The 23,367-nt window shown below is 42.4% G+C and overlaps 1 protein-coding gene across 4 annotated transcripts in view; it reads right to left on the bottom strand.

Annotated features, from left to right (window-relative positions):
* The window catches only part of TRHDE (thyrotropin releasing hormone degrading enzyme), a 334,099-nt gene that overhangs the window by 5,686 nt on the left and 305,046 nt on the right, over positions 1–23,367 (bottom strand). Inside the window, exons 16-17 of one of the 4 annotated variants that reach the window (XM_019493703.2) lie at positions 5,308–5,475; positions 4,548–4,688 (exon numbers count right to left, since the gene is read on the bottom strand). In XM_019493703.2, the coding sequence (XP_019349248.1) occupies positions 4,548–4,688; positions 5,308–5,475 (309 nt within the window). Of the gene's footprint in view, positions 1–4,547; positions 4,689–5,307; positions 5,476–9,371; positions 9,590–23,367 lie in introns of those variants that run through there. The other 3 variants (XM_059726092.1, XM_059726094.1, XM_059726093.1) reach the window with 3 other exon arrangements.

Below are 23,367 nucleotides of genomic sequence, written 5' to 3'. Positions count from 1 at the left end.
TAGATTGAAGGATTTATGCATCATTTTACTGGTATTCTGTACCGTGTCAGGATGTCCTCAACTGCTGTTATAGATGCTTTTTAGGTCCTGAAGTTCAAAAATAAGGAAGGATGTTTTATTAGGCTCAAATCATAAGAACTTAGGTTTTCATCACATAGATTTTCATTCAAGGACTTTAGCCAGTTGAGACTTAACTTGGGGTGCTTGACCTATGCGGACTCTCAAGACCAAAAAATTAGGACATCCATTTCAAGGAAGGAGTGTGAGGTTCCTTTACAGTGAAAGCCTTACAGCGTACTATTTTGATGATTTGTGTTGCTTTCTTTTCTCTATTTGCCATTTGTCCAACTCATTTACCTAGCAGCCATTTTGTAAACTGAGCTGAATCTGGTTGTCTCTTTCCAGGACTTAACTGAGGATAAAAACACCTCCAAAAGAACTAACAGGTCAATCAATGATAATATAAAATGTTAGGCAATGGGGGTCCAAAGCTGTTGTACTTGAACAGGATGTTGTACTTCAGTGAGCTGTACTATCCTACAGATGCTCACTTTGAAAGCAGTTATTAAAATACCATTCAGGCTACTCACTTGTTCACAGGTTTCCCTGGGTCTAGTAAAGAAACTGCTTTGTATCTACTATCTTAAAAATAAACCAGGAGAAAGGATGGCTCCTGCATGTCTGTATTTCACATGGGAGTCTCTCTATAAAATCGCTACTATACAGAGTTGCCATCGAGTAGCAGCCAGGAAGTATTTTTTCAGGAGTGATGGCATTCAACACAATAATCAGCATTTGATGGACATTAGAGTGAACTAGCCCTTAAAGTATATCTAACTTGCCTATTTCTGGTCATAACTATGTTTAGACTGAGAACCTGAGGGTAGTGTCACACGTTCAACTTAACACTTACTAAATCCAGATAAAACGCAAACAGACACATGTTCAAGCATGTAAGCTCATATTGAGTGCCTTCAGGGCACTGCAAAGTAGTTCTTTTTCAAGGGAGGGTTATCTCCCGACACACGCTAACTTTAATAGGTCACTACAGTCTAATGATTTGCAAATGTGACAACTGAACATGTGACAAGACCCTAACTCTAACCTCATACATGCATACCCAACTTCAATGCCATTGCGTGAGGCCAGACTTAGGCTCACAAACGTTACTCCAAACCAATTTAGAGGGCCAATTCCAATTTTAAGTTGAAATGTACTAGCAGAGCCACAGCCTTCTGTTCTGTTTATAACAACCTTATACTAAAATTAATTACCCTTAAACAGTTCGGTAGTTAAAGCCAGGCAGTCTTTCAAAAAATGAAAGCTCTATTTAATAAAAGCCTCAAAAAACCTCTATCATTTTTTAGGGGAAAAAATATTTCTGAAGGGTGTATTTGTTGCTTATTACCTGGAACTTCTGTGTAGGGAAAAGTGTTGCAAGTAACAAATTTCCTACTCCCTGTCCACTAATAACTGAATTATTCATGGAGATTTCAGTAAGCACATCTCTTTTTCCAAAGCTTCAGTCACTCTGACATATCCAGAGGCAAATGCTTCCTATGGGGAGAAGTATGGATTTCATGGTCCTTTAAGCGTGTTTAGGCTTTCAAACAAAGCCCTTTATTGTTACCTTCTCAGTTCAGTCTCATAATTGACTGTTTGGAAAATTGGAAGCTCCTCTTGATGGGGTCTTTTGACAAGGTTACCAATCTCTTTACAGAAGTGACCTCATAAAAAGGGTTGCAGGGATTTTATTTCACAAGCAGCCTGTGTTGTATCCACAGAATAAACAAGAAATAGTAGACTTATTTTTTTTTTTATTTAGAAACCATGGCCTTATGCACTGGAGGCCTTCCTCTACACGCAGGTGTAAAGAAAAGAGCCATCAGGCAGGCTCACTTCTTCATGCTCTTCACTAGCTAATCCTCAAGTAAAATAACCATAGAAAATATTATTTTCCAAAAACTATGGACAAAAACTGTCTGTAGGGGTTGGGGTGGGAAACGTGCATCTTCAGCTACCTATCTTGCCAGCCTGTCAGAGATATGTGATGGTATTATAGAAACATCACGCTAGTGTTTATGCTTCCCAGAAGTAGCACATCTAGGAATGATGGAGTCTGTTGCTGCTCCTAATCTTTCTTTAGCCTGATATTCCAGTATCTTGTAACTTTTACTGTCTTTTCATGTATGCAAAATGTATAATGATGCTAGGTTTGACTATTACACTTCCACCTCACTTGAGACAGATGTAAATGATTTTGCAAAACGGGAGATCTAAAGAAGGAAACCTTTGTGGCCAAAAGCATATCTAAAAACTCTCTCTATGTGGTTGGTCTGATAAAATATATTACACTATATCCTTGCCTCTTACATATTTCCTGGACCATCATGGCAAGATCATCACTGTAAGGAGCATAGGCATTCTTATGTTGGGTACATTTTTTGAAAGAGCCCAAGTGATTTAGGAGTCTCAGTTCCATTTTCTAATGTGGCATGGAAATCTAAGCATAATATTTTCAAAAATGCAAAGTAATCTGGGTCAAAAATATATTAGGTTTTTAAATGCCTGTATCTTACTGATCTTTATGAGATGTGGTATAGGTTTTTCAAAAGTTTCTGAGTAACTTCTGAAAATAGGACTTAAAATGCTTTTGAAAATTTTAGACATTATCTACATTCTGGTTGAGAAGTGTGAAAAATATACTTCAAGAAATATAATGGAAACATACTATTTTGTTGCTGCTGTTCCACCCTGTGACAGCATTTTGAAATGATAGGATATTTAGTTTTAGCATAATATAAATCACCCACAGCTATTTTGTATTAATGTCTCAAATGTCTAAGTGTTTCATAATAAATTCAGTGGAAAAATACAATGGAGATATCAATTAAATTAACATATATTTCAACATATTAGAATATTTAATAAAATTAAGTATCTATTAATGATGAAATATCATTGTTAAAAAATATTTTGGAATGGCATGTTGCCTTGCTAAAAAACTCAATAAAATCCTTCACATATAGTGTGAAAAAGGAAGAGATCTAGGGCTTAATATGGAATCTCTCTGTTTCATATCTTAAGAGTGTCACTGAATATTTTAGGATGCTTTAAAACAACATTTTCTGGAAGGTTTTAATTATTTGGTATAAAATTAAATAATTTCCAGTATACACCAGTAATATACAACATCTGCCACATCAGTCTATCAGTGGAGATGCTATCATTCCACAGGGAGTTCTGAGAGGCACTGTATTTCCCGAAACGCGCAGTTCAACCAGGGGAGTGGGAGGGTGGAGGGCAGTGATGTTCAATGATTATAGCTCCCTTGGGCTACTTTGACTTGTATTTGGAGCCCAACACAATGTTGACCAGCTCCAGAATGGAGTGTCACAAAGCTGGTCGAGGACTGGACAAACCAAAGGTTTCCCACCACATATGTTGTAAGGGTAAGTCCTTGCTTTTTTAAAAACATTAGGATACCTCACTGGTGGATGTCAGGAGAAATAAAATTAGACAACTTAATGCTTTCAAGAAAATGAAGACATTTAAATAGCATAAAGAGAATCCCTTGGTTTCTTTCTTTTAACTTCAAATTGGCTTGGGTCAGGGCGAGCTTTTGTTGAGAAAACTGCTTTTGAAAAGTTTGGTGCTGCACTGAAAACTTTCAGCTCAATATAATTTTCCCAGCTCATCTGAACTACCTGAAAAGCTACCAACTCCCTAAATCTTAACAGCAGCAGCATTACCAGTCACCAGAGGTCAATAATCTTATACCTTTTGGGACAGCTGCCAAAACTCAGAGTTTCCTAAAAATCCTCTTGGTGTTGGTCATAACAGGTCTGACTCTCTATGGAACAGGAATGAGTTGCTGGCTGACCAAAAACCTGAGCTGTCAGTGATCTGCACTGAATCTTACCAGGCTTAGAAGCATTCAGAAAAAAACCAAAGGTACCTTTAATTTGTTCTCTACCTGCCTCCATGTCAAAATTCACTTCAGATGAGCTTTGAGAGCATGTACTGTGATTCTGAGAAAGGTAATGTTGCTAGCATCCACATTATATTCCACAGTAAATATAAAGAAGGAATAAGGAAAAGCATACCTTACAGGCTAGGCCTTTAGGGGTCATCTTCTCCTTCTTACCCACCTGTACTTTAACTCAAAATATCAATCCCTCAAACATCCAAAATGGTCTGTGAGGTTACTATGGATGTAGACCAAAGGGTAACTCAGGCAAAATTCCCAAAGGGCAAAATTTAACTTAAGAAGGATCAGATTATGGGATTTGGTTTATATACAGCCTAGATAATCACACACAAATTCAATGAGGTCATAGGTATGCAGAGAAATGAATGAGTTGTTTTCCTAAAAACAACTATGAAAAATACATTTATACATACATGTAAATTTTGTATGTAGAGATGCACATATCTATACACGAATAGAACAAAAGTAGATTAGATACAAGGATAGATGGATCAAACACTAACAGAACCACAACAAAATTTGACATCATAGATAAATATTAAACTTTCATCTGTACCTGGTATTTAATATTTTCCATTTCTCTCTGAAAAACTTCCAGGCAAGATCCCTGCCATGTGGATTTCGAGCAACATGGATTATGACATCAATTGCATCCTGATCCAGAACAACTTCTGAATTGAGGGACAGATTCAGAAGCCTTTAAGGGTGAGATTTGATGGCAGAGGGAGGGAGGAACACACCATGCTTAGTTTTCATCAGTAAGAAACAAATCACATCATCTAACAATGACACCTCTTAGGATCATGTTTATGATCAGAAATTACTGAAAAGTGTATTTAAATACCCAGAAGAGTGCTGATTTTATATCCAAGATTCCAAGGTTAGTCATATTTATGAATCAGAAAACCCCCTTGAGTCATGCAACTGCAGATCTTTAGAAGCAGAAAGGATTTAAGCATAACTAGAAGCATGTGGAAAGCTTTCAATAAAAGTTAAGATTCAAAATAATTTTGGTTTCATGTATGTCTTTATCTACTCTACAATAGACCCAATGATCAAAACCTTTGTAGAAGCACTAAGAAAATCAAATCAACAACAACAAATCACACTCTAATTGTGGTTTGGAAATGAAATCATATGCAAAGAATACATTTTCTTGGGCCTCAATACAAAATGATGTCATGCTACAATGAGAAAGTGAGTGTATACCTCAAAAACAATTTATATTTACATATTACTGCTGAGGAAAGCTAGCTATATCATTACTGTAACTATAATTCATGGAAACCCCCAAACATGTAACTATAATATTCTACCTGTTTAATAAGTTTCTGTCATCACTGCAAGTTAAGGCTTCCAACAGTATTTTCTTCTCAGATACTGCTGTGGTAGAGTGGAATTTCATCCAAATGAACTCCCATACATCTTCATCCATCAATGAAACTCCTGTACAGTAGACAATGTCTCTGACGTTAAGTGGGATTCTAAAAAAGCAACCCATAACAACACTGCGTTAATAAGGAATTTAAAAGCAACTAATACAGAAATGGGACATTGCTACATTCATTCTTGTAGGACTGCACGCAGTATAACAGTTATACATTTTAAGTGAATTACATTTATATCAAAATATTTTTCCATTCACTAGTAATTTCCAAAACTGAATTCTAAACTGATAGATTTTTGGTAGGCATAACATACGAATGGAACTGCTTTCCTGACCCTGTCAGTGTCAACTCCAGAGGTATATGCATTTTAGTTCCCTTCCACAAATACACATATACCCCAAAGAATATGTACACGAGCAGTCTAAATAAACAGACATATATCTACCTTGGCTTTTCCATAAATATCTACCTAATGCTCTTGTACTCTGATTTGAGATAGTGAGCTTTTTTCAGGGCAGGAACTCTACCTTTGTTGGTCCTTTATAATTAAGTAGATAATAATGGTGTGAAGTGGTCAGCAGGAATACTGTTTTACTGTATTTATTTCCAGGAAACAAGTAAAAACGTGGAAACCCTCTCAGGTGTTCAGCATGGCAGTGCTTAAATCAATTCTTCTATGAGATTATTATTATTATCTGAAGAACTATTCAACTAGTAGGGTCCAGAGGAGGGCCACTCGCATGGTCAGAAGGCAGCAGTCTAGGCCCTACAAAGATAGACTAGAGGGCCTGAACCTATTCAGCCTCCACAAAAGAAGACTGAGAGGGGATCTGGTGGCCGTCTATAAACTCACCAGCGGAAAATAGGTAAGCCTCTGTTCCCCCAGGCACTACCTGGGATAACAAGGAATAACAGCCACAAACTGATTGAGAGCAGGTTCAGGCATGGTATCTGGAGGCATTACTTTACTGTTAGTGCTGCCAGGCTCTGGAATGGGCTCCCAAGGGAGGTGGTGCTCTCTCCTACCTTGGGGGTCTTCAAGAGGAGGTTGGGTAGATATCTGGCTGGGGTATTATGATCCCAGCACTCGTTCCTGCCCAGGGCAGGGGGTTGGACTTGATGATCTGTTCAGGTCCCTTCCGACCCTAGAAACTATGAAACTAAGTTTAATTTCAGACCATCTCAAGCTGAAGCAGTCTCTCAGAGGCAAATTCAGACTTGACACATCAGTTGGTGAACCAGTACCACTTTCTTATAAAAGGACCCAAGACCTACAATATTTTCTCAAATATAAGACAACCCTGAATATAAGATGGCACCCTCAATAATTAACTTCTATATATGGAAAAATTATAATTTTAAAATAATTTTCCAGGTACAAAATCTAAGTATTGGAGGGTTGTTTTGCACCCCTCCCTCCTTTCCTCTTCCCTACTCACTTTTTCCCCCTGCAGCCTTCCTGCCCCTCTGCCACCTGCTGCCCCCCACCCCCAACTCCCCGCAATCTCTGCCCTACTCCCCCAGTCTCTGCCTCTTCCATTAACCCACTGCCTTACTGTAAGATACTGCTCACGCAGCCCTGTCCTGGAGCACTGCACATGGAAGTTTAGCCCTTGCCAGGCCATGATGCAGTGTTGGCACTGTTAATTGGCCAGGATGGGGAAGGAGTTTCCATGTTCTCTATGCTTGGGAGAGACCCCGGGCATAGCTCAAATATAGCTGCATCTGACAATAAGGGGGCAGGAAGAGAGTGGGTAGGAATGGCAAAAGCTTTAGAGGGGAGGCGGGTAGAGCAGGAGGCTGCTGTGGGTCTGACTCTGGTTCCAACCAAAGTCAGAACCACAGCAGCCACCTGCTCCCTGCTCCACTTCATATGCGAATATAAGACAAAGGCCTTTCCCTTCTGTGCTAATTGGGGGAAAGGCCTCATCTTATATTCAAGTGAACATAGTATTTTCCCATCTGCACACATTTCCTATGCATGTATAGGAGACATAACATTTCCCACAGCAAACTATTTTTATTGATAAAATGAGATGTTTCTCATAGAGAACTTAGCAATATTTCCTTTCTTATTGTTCATACTTCAATCAATATGTATTTTCCACTTACTAATGGCAGGCCTAAAGTGTTTCTGGTAGAGCTGTGCAAGGCTTCAGTAGCTGATTTGATTCAGAGGAGATTCGGCCCAATTCGGGGACCAAAACTCCAAATCCAAATAAAACCGGGAGACCAATTAAAAGCTCCAAATCAATTCAAAGCATCTGAATCAATTTGGAAAAGCTTCAGAAAAGTGTGGCCACTTTGGAGATTCGGCCATAGACTAAACAGGCAGCTGACACAGCTGCCTCCAGCTAGTAAATGTTTTGGGGTTGGGGGAAGGGGGAGGGGAGGGAAGGGGAGTGGGGGAGGGAGGGATTGAGGAGCTGCCCAGCCAGGGTGTGGAGGTGAGTTATTTGGGAAGCGGGGCGGGGGAGTGTGGGATGCGGGCACAGCGGCACTGGGAGTGGGGGCTCTGCCTTGCTGCTGCTTGCCCAGCCAGGGCAGTGGGGGCAGGATGTGGGTGCAGCTCACTCCAGGTGGAAGAGGGCAAGTAGCAGCAAGGCATAGCCCCCGCTCCCAGCATGACTGCACCCACATGTTCTGCGCTGGCTGGCAAGTGGCCACAGGGCAGAGCCCCTGCTCCCAGTGTTGATGTGGGTGCGGCAGCACTGAGAGCAGGGGCTATGTCCTGCTGCCGCCCAAAGCGAGCCATGCCTGCATTGTGCCCCCCCCCTCCCCATGCCAGCTGGGCAAGTGGCAGCAGGGCATAGCCCCCATGGTTCCCCCTGCTGGGGCAGAGGCAGACACAGCCAGAGGAGCTGAGGGAGAAGCCCCCATGCCTGCCCTGCCCGGCCACATCCCCTGCCCTGCCCTGCCCTGCCCAGCCCAGCCCAGCCTAGCCTCCTGGCACTTAAAAAAAAAAAAAAAAAAAAGTCCTAAAAAAGCCCGGCGCTCACCAGCTCTGCCAGCAGCAACTGGGGCCTCTGGAGGCTCATGGCAACCGTGGGTGCAGTGTGGCTCAGGTGGGTGCCACGTGCTGTCTGGAAGCTGGGGCAACTCCATGTGTCAGCTGGAGCCTGGCACCACTCAGCCCCAGCAGCCTCAGCTTCCAGGCAGTGCTCAGCCCCCTGCTGATCTGTGTGGCACCCACACCATGGGGCAGCTGCCGCGTGGGTGCTGCGTGGGAAGACAATCCCTGCTGCCCCCCCCATTGCCCTGAGCTGCATGGGGGGGGGGGGGAGGGTTCTGCCACAAGCACCCAGAGGCCCCAATTGCTGGTGCTGCAGCTGGTGAGTGTGGGGCATTTTTTGTGCTTTTTTTTTTAAGTGCCAAGACTAGGCTGGGGCCAAGTGGAGCATGGGGCTGGGCAGGGCAGCCATGGGGGCTTCCTCCCATGGCTTCTCCTGCCCGGGGAGAGGCAGGCACAGCCAAAGGAGCCGCAGAAACACCTGGGGCCGCCTGGCTGTGCCTGCCTCTCCCCGGCTGATCCGAATCTCCAAATCTCTCTGAATCAGCGCCGAATCTTCTGAAGCTGATTCAGCCAAATCGATTTGGGACAGTGATCCAAATCTCCAAATCGAATCACTGTCCTCTGAATCGGTCTAATCTGAATCCAAATTGAATATTCCCCTATTCACACAGGCCTAGTTTCTGGTGCAATACAAGGCAGTAGCCATTTCGAAACCTGAGAGCAGGCTGCACATAAGCCTATTGTCAAATGAATGTCTGAGATGCAGTACTGTGTGACAAAGATTGTGAATGAAATTGTATTTGTACAGTTTAATATTGTATTTGTACAGTTTAATATCATAGCTTACATTACATAAAAAGTTATAGTTAAAATTCTGTTGAGATTTTTATTATAACAGCATATGTTTTCTTACATACCCATACCCCCAGAATATCTGTGGGCAAAAATTTTCTATTCATGATCTTATTCAGCAGTGAGTGTACATACATGTGTACTCTTCAGCAGAATCTCTTTGGTCTTGTTTAAACCATTAGAGGGAGAAAATGAAAATGTCTTTCCAGCATTTTAAGGCTTCTTTTGTTCATTGGTATCTCAAAAGATGTCAGGGGAAAAGCCTCCAAACCATAAAGTAGCCTCGGTGCAAATGTAAAAGTGCTTCACCCTCCACAAGGTTAACCAGTGTCATCTACTTTCACGCTGTTTAGGGAACAGATTAAAAGGAATAAGACCATGCCAACAGGAAACTAAAGGAAAGAGTTTGCTTTCTCCCTCCCTACCGGCTGAGTTGGTTACAACCTGTGCAGAATTAATGCTCAGTGTTTTTCAGCTGACTGAATTTTGTTTTTGAGTATAATAAAATACCTCTGAGGAGAAGCTTGGAGCTTTGCTTTCATTCCCTGGCTAATGAAACCACTTGTGCAGCTCAGACTCTGAACAAGGGCCAGCCTATGTGAGGCTATCTTTGAGAAAAACAAATCAACTAATTGTTAAAACCAACAAGTACCTGAAACTAACTAATTTGTGCTCACGTGGTATCTGAACATACAACCTGATAAAGCTCTGATTCTTAAAACATCAAGATGCAAACTGTCTCAACTGCTCTATAGGCTGCTGTTTCTATGACAGGCTATAACCTAACCAGGTTACAATTATGATACAGTTCCCCTGTATGATCATGGAACCAGGTTGTCATATCTCCACTACCAATACATTATTGCGTGATAACACATCCATCCTTCGTTATGCCAGGCTAGTACACATTAGTAAGGTTATATCTACAGCCCACTAAATAACCCTAGCTCTTTCAGCCTTTCCTCATTAAGTCATGCTTGGTAGGCCTCTAATCATTTCTGTTGGCCTCTGTTGGTCTCTTTCCAATCTGTCCACATCCTTCCTGAGGTGTGGGGGCCCAAAACTAGACACAGTACTTCAGGTGAGGCCTCACCAGTGCTGAATAGACTGGAAAAATTACTTCTCTTGGTTTGCAAGTGACACTTTGCTTAATACAATCCAGAATACAGTGGACTCTTTGCAAGAAGAACATTCTGTTGGCTCATATTCAGCTTAGGGTCTACTGTAACCCCCAGGTCCTTCTCTGTAATACAGCAGCTTAGGCAGATATTCCCCAGTCTGCATTTGTGAATGCAATTATTCTGTCACAAACGTATGACTTTGCACTTGTCCTTGTTCAATTTCATCTAGTAGACTGTGGACCAATTCCTTCAGTCTATCTAGGTCATTCTGGATTCAAGCCCTACCCTCCGGAGTGTCTGCAACTACACTCAACTTGATGTCATCTGCAAATTCACTATGTGTTCACTCAGTCCCATTGTCTAAATCAGCAGTTCCCAACCTTCTCTTTCCGGAGGACTGGAAAAGGGCCTATGTGGTCCCCATTTTCAAGAAGGGGAGGAAGGAGGACCCAGGCAACTATAGGCCAGTCAGTCTCACCTCCATCCTTGGCAAAGTCTTTGAAAAAATTATCAAGGCTCACATATGCGAGAGCCCGGCAGGACAAATTATGATGAGGGGAAACCAGCACAGCTTCGTGGCAGACAGATCGTGCCTGACCAATCTAGTTTCTTTTTATGACCAGGTTACGAAACACCTGGACACAGGAGGAGGGGTGGATGTTGTATACTTAGACTTCAGGAAGGCCTTCGATACAGTATCCCACCCCATACTGGTGAACAAGTTAAGAGGCTGTGACTTGGATGACTACACAGTCCGGTGGGTGGCAAATTGGCTGGAGGGTCGCAACCAGAGAGTCGTGGTGGATGGGTCGGCTTTGACCTGGAAGGGTGTGGGCAGTGGGGTCCCGCAGGGCTCGGTCCTTGGACCGATACTCTTTAATGTCTTCATCAGCGACTTGGACGAGGGAGTGAAATGTACTCTGTCCAAGTCTGCAGATGACACAAAGCTATGGGGAGAAGTGGACACGACGGAGGGCAAGGAACAGCTGCAAGCAGACCTGGACAAGTTGGACAAGTGGGCAGAAAACAACAGAATGCAGTTCAACAAGGAGAAATGCAAAGTGCTGCACCTAGGGAGGAAAAATGTCCAGCACACCTATAGCCTAGGGAATGACCTGCTGGGTGGCACGGAAGTGGAAAGGGATCTTGGAGTCCTAGTGGACTCCAAGATGAACATGAGTCGGCAATGTGACGACGCCATCAGAAAAGCCAACGGCACTTTATCATGCATCACCAGATGCATGACGAATAGGTCCAAGGAGGTGATACTTCCCCTCTATCAGGTGCTGGTCAGACCGCAGTTGGAGTACTGCGTGCAATTCTGGGCACCGCAATTCAAGAGGGATGCGGATAACCTGGAGAGGGTCCAGAGAAGGGCCACTCATTTGGTGAAGGGCTTGCAGACTAAGCCTTATGAGGAGAGACTAGAGAAACTGGACCTTTTCAGCCTCTGCAAGAGAAGGTTGAGAGGCGACCTTATGGCTGCCTATAAGTTCATCACGGGGGCACAGAAGAGAATTGGTGAGTATTTATTCACCAAGGCGCCCCAGGGGGTTACAAGAAATAATGGCCACAAGCTAGCAGAGAGCAGATTTAGATTGGACATTAGGAAGAACTTCTTCACAGTTAGAGTGGCCAGGGTCTGGAACGGGCTCCCAAGGGAGGTGGTGCTCTCCCCTACCCTGGGGGTCTTCAAGAGGAGGTTAGATAGGCATCTAGCTGGGGTCATCTAGGCCCAGCACTCTTTCCTGCCTATGCAGGGGGTCGGACTCGATGATCTATTGAGGTTCCTTCCGACCCTAACATCTATGAATCTATGAAACCTTGGGGTTGCAACCCCATTCAGGGTTGCAAAGATAAAAAATGGGGTCAAAGACAAACACAGATTTTCTCCAGTAAAGTAGAAAAAAAAAAAAAGGGGAAATGGCAGGTTCCCCTTGCAGGCTTGTACAGTTCCTGCCTACAAGGGGCTGCTTTGGGCTGCGGGGAGTGGGAGGAGGATGATCAGGCAGGGGGTTCCATCTGCATGTGCGCGTGCACACATGCACATGGCAGCCAGGCAGCATGGAGAGCAGCTCCCACAACTCCCTCCATATAAGTCTATGGGGAGAGAAGATTGAGGCCTCCACAGTAAGAGAGGGAGGGAGGGAGTGGGACAGGGCTGGGAGACTTCCCAGCCAGACCGGTACATGGGGCCTGGGACGGGAATGTGGGTCCCAGCTGGGGGAGCAGAATGCAGCCATACATTCAGAGATGACCTGAGCAGGGTTTGGGGCCTGGGGCAAATCAGCCAGTGTGGGGCCCCACCCCTGGACACAAGAAAGCTGGAAGCAGATTCGGCAGCGGGGAGGGGGGTGGTGGGGGGTGGCAAGCAGCTGGGCATGCCAGATTCAGTGGTAGATCTGGCACTGTGTGAATGCTAAGTGGCTGGACGTGAAGCTGGCAGCAGCGCAGAATCACCGCGACACTCTGCCTGGCTCTGCAGGGCCCCCTAAAGTGCGGAGCCTGGGGTGGTTGCCCCAATTCGCACCCCCCTCTCCCACGGACAGCCCTGCATGCACTTGGGGGAGGGAGGCCTGGGGAGACCATGTGCCCCCCCCGCCATATTTGTGTGTGGGGTGGGGATGGATGTGGGCTGCCTACTGTAGGCTCAATGCTCTCTGCCCTGCTGCCCTCCCCCCTGGGGAGGCCATGGCAGTGCACCTCCTGTCTGGCCAGCAGTAGCAGGGGACACAACTCCACTGCTGCTGCTGGGCAGGCAAGAGGTGCCTCACTATGGTGGCATGAGACTCCCAGCAACAGCTCCAAGCTTTCTCACCCTCCTCCACTGGGTCCTGCAACTCTGGCAGCTGAGGACCCCCTGCAGCAGCGCTAGGGTGGCATGGGGCTGTGGGTCATCAGTGAGGGGCACCGGCAGGGCTGAAGGGGTGGGGGGCTACAGGAGAGAGAGGGGCACCTGTGAGGGGTAAGTTGCTACAATCTGGGAGTGAAGGTCCATGCTGAGGAAATGGGGTCATGCTGAGGAAAAGGTTGGGGAGCATTGGTCTAAATAATTAATGGAGGTATTAAACAATACTGGACCCAGGAGAGAACCCATAGGGAGCCTCACATACCTCCCTTTGACTAGACACTGAGCCACTGGTGTCTACTCATTTAACATGATGCTACAACAAATTATGTATCTATGTTACAGGACTTTCCTCTATTGTCTGTTTCCTTAGCTTGTTAATGAGAGTATCAAAATGCTTCCTAACATCAAAGCTAGTTGCATGCACTGTTCTCCCTGCAATCCCTCATATATCACAGAGCCTTGTGAACTGCCCATAGAGTGTATGCAGATCATGTGCAATAGGCTATGCATTAGTCAGTATATACATCCAGAGAAGTTAAATTTGGCCCTAACAGAAGTTAGTTTTGGCCTTGTCTTTTTTTCAGTTGTTGCCTTTTAAAATGCATCCAGTGCATTTTAGATATTCTGTTGCCCTATTAAGCTTTATTTGCACTGAAATTTTTGAGTACGTTCTCTGCTACTCATATAGGCAGAGATCAGCCGGACCCAGTCTGTGCAAGTCCTCCCACAGCTGAAAGTACAGAAGAAGCTGTATTGACACTAGGCCAAGAGTGGGAAATATGGAAAATTCTTACTATAGACAAGGCAGTCAAACTGTGACCTTATCATATTCCCTGGCCCATTCAATTAAAATTTTTCAGTCATCTAAGATGCTGTGAATTTAAGGAGAGGTATTTTGAAAAGGAGCAATATGAATGTGGGCAGTTAAATATTATCATGGGAGCCTTCACTTTCACTATTCCTGATTTGTCTTTATATGCATAACTTTAATGTTGCAGTGATATTTTTTCTCTTATTACAAAGTTAACACATTGATACCAATCATGAAAGTGTATGTTATATGAAAATAAAAGATGGATTTTATTTTATCACAACCTTTGTTCCAGATGACTGATAGTCCCAGCAAGTATAACATAAGACAGTCAGATGTGAGGAAGAACCACTGTAATGGCAGAAGCATTTTATGTCTTGGGTCATAGATACTCCATCATTTTTAAAAAGTGCAAATAGCTCTTGCTGGGCTTTGCCAGCAGAACTATTTTCTTTTGTTTACTACAAGATACACAACTCAGTCAAGAGGCACTCCAAAGTACTAAAAGGTGGCTGGTAAAGAGGTAATTCTTTACTGGTTGATTTATCCCATTACTGCAAGCTCCATAAACTGCACAGTGGAGGAATACTGTGCTGTATTTGGATATTTATTTATTTATACAATTTATATGGCACCCTTCCCAACTAAGGCTCAAGGCAGCTTACAGGAAGAGATTTAAACAGAGACCTAAAAGTAATATCTTAGCCTAGCTTTGCTTGCTAAATGCTGTTCAAATAGGAATGTCCTTGAGTGCTTCTGAGATATGTCCAGGCTCAGGCTCTGGTGAGCCTCCAGAGGGAAATAGCTCTAAAGTTAGGGAGCAACTGCCAAGAACAACCTCCCATACATTCTGGCCAAGCAGACTTGGCAAACTGATGGTCCTTCCAGAACTATGGACTATGACAGGGTGTAAACAGGGACCCATCCAAATAGAGGAGGCGGGCAGCCGATTTCATGTGCAGATTGCAGGGCTGGCCACCATCTTTGTGGGCTTATTGTGGCAGTCCCCCTCCCTCCCACTAATTGGCTGAGGGGCCCCAGTGGCCCCACTCCTCACCACTGAATCGCCAAGAGGGCTGTCTATCATGCAGCCCCACTCCTCACTGCCGATTGGTGGAGAGGGATGGGGCCACATGGCAGACCAATCAGTGGTGTGAGGCAAAATGCTTCCTAAAGTCAAAGCCTATTGCAAGAAGGGGAGTTGCCATCTTGGCAGCTCCCCTTCATGCTAGCAGACCCCCACCCCACTTCCCCGCCCAGTGGGCTGTGCAGCTGGGCCAGAGTGGTCATGAGAACAGTTGGCTCCCTCTGTGGAGCCAGCATTTTATTTTTAGTAAGCTTCCCCCTCCCTCCCAATTTTGCAGGCATTGTCCAAATTCAAGGACAATGCCCAATTTCACAATTTCTGCAAAATCCGTGAAATCACAAATTGAATAAGTCCCTAGGCATAAGGGAGAAGGAGGACAGGATTAGTAGCTTAGCAAAAGTGAACATAGAGGTATGTCTGGCCTCAGCCTGATGGAGCAAACAGTGTTCCTCACTTATGAGGCTTTCACTTTTGAAAAGTTACAGCTTCTCAAACTCAACAGGCCTTCAAAGCTAACCCATTTTTTTTTTTTTTGTTTTAAATGACAACAGTAGTTATTGAGTATCAGCACAGCTGGTAATAGCAGGATTATTTGCAACCTGGATGGAGGAAGGAGAACTTGGCTACTGATGGAGCTGGTCACATTTCAATATTCTGAATGCCACTATGTTTTTTATTGAGGAAGCTTTTTGGGCATGAAATCCAAATAGGCATGTTTACAGCACTGCAGCCTATCTATTCAAAACCATGCAGCCAGTTGCTCTAGGGAAGATTTTAGATCTCGATATATAAACGAAGTCATTAGGACACAATGAAAATAAAATTAAAAACAGAAAAAAGAAAAGAGAAGACAATGAAATACTAAAAAAAACCATTACTTTTAACATTTGAGCTTCAAAACCCTACAAAACTCATTGCTATGAAAAGCTGCAAATTACTCCTTTGAGAGGCCTGTAATCAGGATTATAGACAAGGGGTTCCTTTCTATGGAAATTAAAATTGTTTATGAAAATGTGGATATCCCCAAAGCCAGTTCTCTTTAACTATTGCTTCAACAGTAAGCCTTTTAATTGAATTTCTTCCATTTGTGGGGATTCTTGCTCCCTCTTCCCTCCACTTATTATTGGTCTGTATTTCATAGTTATCTAAACATGTGAAATCTCTTAGGTCTAGAGTTTTTGGTTTTACAGCTCTGTGGAAAATGAAGTTTTAAAATTGCAGTTTCATAGTATCAGTGAAGCAGGCAGAATGTTAACTTACTGTATTATTGAATGAAGTGGATAAAATTAACCATTGTTTCGATGTTATTTGGGTACTAGCACTGCAGAACATATTCCAGTATTATATTAAACATTTTGGGGGCTTTTTAGGTTGCTCTCATCTTTAAAGTGGCAACATGATGCTGATGCATACTCCAAAAGAATAAAAACATTGAAAAGATTATTTTAAATGGCTTTATTTGAATATTGATGTGATTTATTTAACTGTATTTTCTTGCATTTGAGAGATAATGGTAAGGATAAAATACGTGGTTAGGAAAGCTCAGGCTTAAAAAATTAAATATTTCATTAAAAAAAAATTAAGCAGTTGTAGAAAAATTAATTGAAATAGAGATATGCCTTTACATTAAAAATCTTTCCCCCCTTAGACTAGATAAAACTTAACAATGAGTTAAGTATAATCTTCTAAGTTATAATTAATTGGTACATACTTGTTCCTATTTAAACTAAGTTCTAACAATTGGAAATACGTTTATAAAATCAGGCCATAATTATTTATCTTCAAGGCAAACTGTGTTCTAATTTCTTAAAAGTAATTGCACACAATTTAGCTCCTTAGATTAAGTGACAAATTTCAAAACTATTTATGGTAATATTTGGCAATGGAAATTAATCAGAAGCTACATTCTTTATTTTTGTAACAGCTAAATGTTTAACTGATGTTTGTGTTTCTTGATGACTATATTTATAGCATTATTTAATTGGTTATACAGCTCAGATAAGAAATTATATTAAAACATTGGCGCACAGAAAAAACGTGACTCCTTGTAAACCAATAAATAATAAAGGGGCTGCCACATGGATAACAGTAGACTACCGTGGTTCTTTCCCAAGAAAATAGTCAAAAGCTGTGCCTCTCATAATTACTTATGTGTATTACAATAATTAGCTGAAATCAATAAGTCATTGTATGTGTTATTACATACTATACATACATAGTAGGAGAAAGTCCTTTTGATTGAGCTCACAATTTGAACAGATAAAAAGTGAAATCCTGAATCTACTAAAGTCAATGTGAAACCTTTCATTGCAGTAGAACTAGCATTTTGTGCAAAAGGCAATGGAAGGGAAATATAATTATTTCCATTTAACATACAAGGAACTGAGACACTGTGCCTAAGGAGGATGTTACAGGTTACCTTTAAACCATTCTAAAGGCACTTCAGATGGGAGCATCCACACATTAAAGAGTGTTAAACTGTGCTAAGTGCTCTCTCATACTCTTAAAGTTATGCCAGTGTGGTCAAAGGCCATCTTTGAGCTGTTCTACATAGCTGAAGCTAGGGTATTGCTAGTCTGCTCCAGGGACATAAAGCAAGCAATTTGCAGTCATCCAGCTGGAGCTACACATCCTGGGATACACAGCTTCCAGCCCCTCTACCCCTGAGAAACTTTTAACCCTCTCAAATTCTGCTGTCCAGGGTGTGGTATTGATCCCAAGCCAACACCTCCACGTGCCCACAGTGGGTGTGACCCCAGTTCACATGGCATTGCACTGCCGACCCAAGGACCCCAGTAGACCTGATCCAGGCCCAGGGACTAAGCACATAACCATCACCACAGGGGGATAAGAATTTACCCCACAACCAGGTGGCTCTCCCCTAACCAGGAGAATTTGTAGGGGACACTGACTGTCCACCCCAGCCTCCCACTTTCCTGGGGGAGGAGAGGAAAAAAGGGATGCCTAGCTCCAAGCGTGGTAACAGCATGGAGCTTGGGGAGGCATGCTTTCCTGGGGTCCATGATGTTTCCATAGTTAACACCCAACAGCTCTGCATTGGGAGTGGAGCCCAGGCAGGCATGGTTTCCTGGGCTCCACACTCTTCTCATGCTTAACACCTGGGGCTTTGCTCCCAGATGAGGGACTGTGTCCTGGACCTGACCATGTTCCTGTTTACCAGGATCTCCAGTGGCAAGTTACAGCTATGCAAGTCTGAGATGGCACTAAGCCTTAACCGGAAACTGCTCTGAAACTGTTCTAACTTTAACATCGCCTAACATTCCACAGATTTACAAGAGTGTAAAGGTACCCTGTAACAGCACCATAAGGTTCAAATCCACAAAAGTTATGTAGGTGCCTGACATCCATTGTTTCCAAAGCACTTAAATACCCCTAAGAACATGATCCTAAGATTGCACAAAATAGCAGTCATCCACTGAATCCAGATATCCTAAGTCCCAGTCCAGTGACTTAACCCACCTTTTCTCTAGAAAGGGTTGCAGTTATGCTCATTTCACTTAATGGGTGAATGACAAGCTATATAATCGCTTGTGCAGCTTGTCTTTCCTGTATTGGGGGGGGGAGGGGGTGTTGTTGTACTTTATAAACATGTATGTGCTACCAAAAGCGGGCCCTGCAATCAAATTGTTTTCTAAATTATGACTGGTATTTTGTTTATTCATGAAAAATGTCCCAGGAAAACTGTCCAATTTCTTAAGATTTCAAAATAATTTGGTTTTGGGATGCTGTTTGTCTACAATCACTAGGTGGGGCACAAGATCTTCATCAGCGACTTGGACATCTTCATCAGCGACTTGGACAAGGGGGTAGAAAGCACACTGTCCAAGTTTGCTGATGACACTAAGATGTGGGGCGAGGTGGACACACTTGAAGGGAGAGAGAGGCTGCAACTAGATTTAGACAGACTACAAAAGTTGGCAGACAAGAATAGGATGGGGTTCAACGTAGACAAATGCAGGGTGCTGCACCTTGGGAGAAGGAATCCACAGCATACATACAGGCTGGGGAGTTCCCTGCTTGAAAGCACAGAGGAGGAACGGGATCTTAGAGTCATTATTGACTCCAAGATGAACATGAGCCACCAATGCCAGACCACAGCCAGCAAAGCCAGCCATACCTTGTCATGCATCCAAAGGTGCATCTCAAGCCAGTCCAGAGAGGTGATACCCCCCCACTATGTGACTTTGGTCAGGCCGCAGTTGGAGTACTGCATCCAGTACTGGGCGCCGCACTTCAAAAGGGATGTGGCCAGCCTGGAGTGGGTTCAGAGGAGGGCCACCTGCTTGGTGAGAGGGCAGCAGGACAGGCCCTACCAGGAGAGACTGAGGGACCTAAACCTGTTCAGCCTCAGCAAGAGGAGGCTGAGGGGGGACATGGTGGCTGCCTACAAACTCATCAGGGAAGATCAACAGAAACTAGATAGAGCCCTTTTCTCCCCAGCACCACCTGGGGTGACAAGGAAAAATGGTAATAAGCTGATGGAGAGTAGGTTTAGGTTAGAGATCAGAGGGCAATATTTTACAGTTAGGGTGGCCAAAATCTGGAACTAACTTCCCAGGGAAGTGGTCCTTGCCTCTACCTTGGGCAAATTCAAGAGGAGGTTGGATGATCACCTGTCTGGGGTCTTATGAACCCAGCATTCATTCCTGCCTGTGGCAGGGGGTCAGGCTAGACGATCTGTTCAGGTCCCTCCTGACCCTAGCTACTATGAAACTATAAGATTTTTCTGTGATTGTCTAGAAAATTCAGAAAGCAAAGCTGCCACTTTGATGGAAGTGCCCAATAAACAACAAATCTTCTATTTACTTAGAACAAGATACCATCTCTTCTCCTATTAGACATACTCCCTAGATTCTCTTTCACAATACTAACACAATTAATCCGGGATTAATTTATGCAGTCAGCCATTCTTTCTTCCCCCTTAAGCCCTTTTATTGACTTAACTTTAGGATCCTATGGAAATGCTGTAACAACCAATCAAATCATTTTTTTAACATTGGTTGGTGCCACTTGTTTATATGCTAATTACACTGAAAAATACACATATGAAGATGTCTAGTTCTACATAGATATTAATGCTAAGAATAAATTTTCAAAGTCATTAACATTTATAGAATACAGAATTATGTGAAAAACACAGAAGAAATCACCTAGGTTTCTTAACATTTCATATAAATATGAAAAAAAAATGCTTTCCTGAGTTCACACTACTTCTCTATATATAATGATTTCTAAAAAATAGTTGGTGGACAGAAAAAAACTTCAAACAGCTTTAATGACTTCTAAATGCCTATGGATAAATAATTAACTTGCTGGCCACAGTCCCACAAACACTTATGCATGCGGTCAAATTTTAAGTGTTTGGGGTCTTAGCATATATATATGAAAGGAGGTGACAAAAATGCATTACAAAATATCAGACAGAGAAAGAAGAAGAAAAAAAAACCTGAAAACCTTTTTATTTTTGAACAAGTGTTTTATTTCCTGTCACTGACTAGGCTTTATTGGAATAGGATATCAATTAATGACTAGCAATTTGTGTTATCTACTGCTAACCTAAGTCCTAGAATAACCCCTTTTATGAACATATTGCAACTGTTGTTGCTGTGCAACGTGTCTTTGAGGTAGCATTTCCATCTAGTAGTTAAAGGTCTATCCAGTAAATGGGTGAAGCAAATTAAGCAGCAGGATTAGAGTAGATCAATTGCCCCTTGAAGAGTAAATACAAATTGTTCTTACTGAACATGAGGATTTAGCACTCTCAAATTAGGACTGTTGGTTAGTTTTCTGTGTGTAAATTACCCACCTGATATTTTATTTCATTGCTTGCACCATTCTTATGACTCATATAGTAACAATTAATGTCCCTAATACTGAGCTCAGTTACAAGAATGTTTTCCTATACCTGAAATGACAAACATGGGAAACATTGCAAAAGCCTGTAGCTGAACAGTTACATTTAAAATACTTCTAACAATATAATCATGCTGGAGGATGCCATATTCTCAAGTGCTAGCTTAAGTCTCCAGGTTCCTAACATTTTTCTTTCATTTGTGGAGTAAAGGGGCCCAAAACATATCAGAACAGGTGCCCTATAATTTCAAGCTTCATGGGAGAGAAGGTAATGGAATGGTATACCCTCCTCTCCTCACATCAAGTCAGACCTCCATAGGTAGTTCAGAATTAGAACAAACAGATGTGCACACTGGATCCCCTGGTAGTCCCTGCTTGCTTCACAGTGGAGACTGTGAAGACAAAAGCATCCCGCAAATACCTCCTCAATTTGTTAACATCAAAGATAACAGTAGTCTATTTTGATAGGGTTGCTTGCATAACATTGTAAGTATAATCTACTGTTCCATCCTAAATTATTTCAGTAGAGTAAACAGTGAATCTCATGTCCCCTCCCCCAGGTCACTCTAAATTTGGAGTCCCTCAGAAAGTATACTCAGATTCAAAGAAAGAAAAATAAGCGTTAAAAAAGGCTTACATTATGTATTAGCTCTGCCAATAAAATGCTAAAGCAAGCCAAGCTCAGTTGATTAGAGGTTACGAGATCAAACTTGCCAACTTTAGAGGTAAATCTTATTGCAGAGCAGGTCTGTTTAGCAGATGCAAGGCTGAGCAATACCAGATCTGTAACCATCAGAAGGCAGCCCAAAACTTATCCAAATTTGAGTCCTGAGGAAACTGATGAGGAAAACTATTGGACAACACCAGCTGTCATCATTGGACACAGCTGCAGTCCAATATCCGAAATAGTTGAGAATGATCAGAATATTCAGTGCAGAAGGAAAATAGTATAAATAGTAAAAGATGCATCAATCTACAAAGGTACTTATGCATTAAGCAATAAAGGATGTGAAATAGATTATAATTTATCTAAGATAAAGATATTATGATATATGTGACAGTGATTAATCGACTAGCCATAATATTTCTCAGATTACAAGTACTCCAATATGTCTGATTTCTATTCTGCTTCAGTCTAGCCTGGTGATTGAAAATCCAACGCATGCTACCCCAAGTGATACCAAGAGTCAGATCAATCAAATACATTTACTAGTAGTTTCTATAAAAACATTGGGCGGTTAGACCTAGAATGATATATGTATATTTGAATGATAACAAATGAATAGGAATGGTTATATTTCTAAATGAATGGTTCTTCACAGCTAATGCTCTTCCCAATGGGCTTCACTAAAGCATACTTTGAGGTCTCAGAGCAGATGCTGACAGGTCATCATTTGCTATGACATCATACTTCAGGACTTTACAAACTATTGCTTTCTACATTTCTTCCAGTGCTTCAGAGGTTACAAGCATGCATTTACTGTTTCTATGCAGAGCAGAACTGTAAATGCTAATCTTCTTTAAAATATGGTTTGCCTTCAAATCTGATGCACTGTGAAGGTTAAAGAGGTTAATAAGGCTGATTCTCAAGCTCAGACAGACTTTGTATGGTAATTTTGTTAATTTTTTAGGCTGAACAACAGTGCTGTCATAACTAAGGAGTGTGAGTAATGTATTTCTTCACACATGAAAGAACTTCACAGGGATCATCCCAGTTAAATGAAGGTAGCAGCAAACATCTTAATTTTCAACAAACAGTAGTAGTTCTACTGTGTAACATTTTTCCTGTATCTTGATTTCTAACAACCTCAGATCCTAAATCTGTAAGTCAAATTTCAAAGGCTTTATAAAAAAACTTTCAAATTTTTAAAAGGCTTCACTCTTCACCACTTAGGATGTAGAACTTTCAAAGGTTTCCAAAGCTGTGATACTACCAAGGGAGTTTGTATTCATCTTTGTGAGGCAGGATGAAGTTTTCCATAATTGGGACACATTCAGTCAGCACCTCTTGCAGGACCTGAAATGAACTAAGTTGAAGTTCTATAGCTATATAATTACCATACTTACTTGAATATAAGAAGGTTTTATTCCCCAATCAACCTGAGGAAAAAAGACCCTCGTCTTACACTTACACAAAAGGAAACCTCACTAAATACACTGCCTGTCATTAAACTGCAGCCAAAAGCAGCACATGCACAATAATGGAACCAACGATCTTCTTCCCTCACTTGTCCCATCTAAACGGACTCGCTGTTAAAGACCATGCAACTCCACCAGCTTTGGTCATATGGAAACCAACTACAACACTGATTAAATGCAGCCAACACTGAGGGTGACTATCAAACACATAGCCGGTATGGCACAAGCATACAAATTGGA

Source organism: Alligator mississippiensis, chromosome 4 (genome assembly GCF_030867095.1).
Source record: "Alligator mississippiensis isolate rAllMis1 chromosome 4, rAllMis1, whole genome shotgun sequence".
NCBI lineage: Eukaryota > Metazoa > Chordata > Crocodylia > Alligatoridae > Alligator > Alligator mississippiensis.
This window is presented reverse-complemented; position numbering and strand designations above follow the sequence as displayed.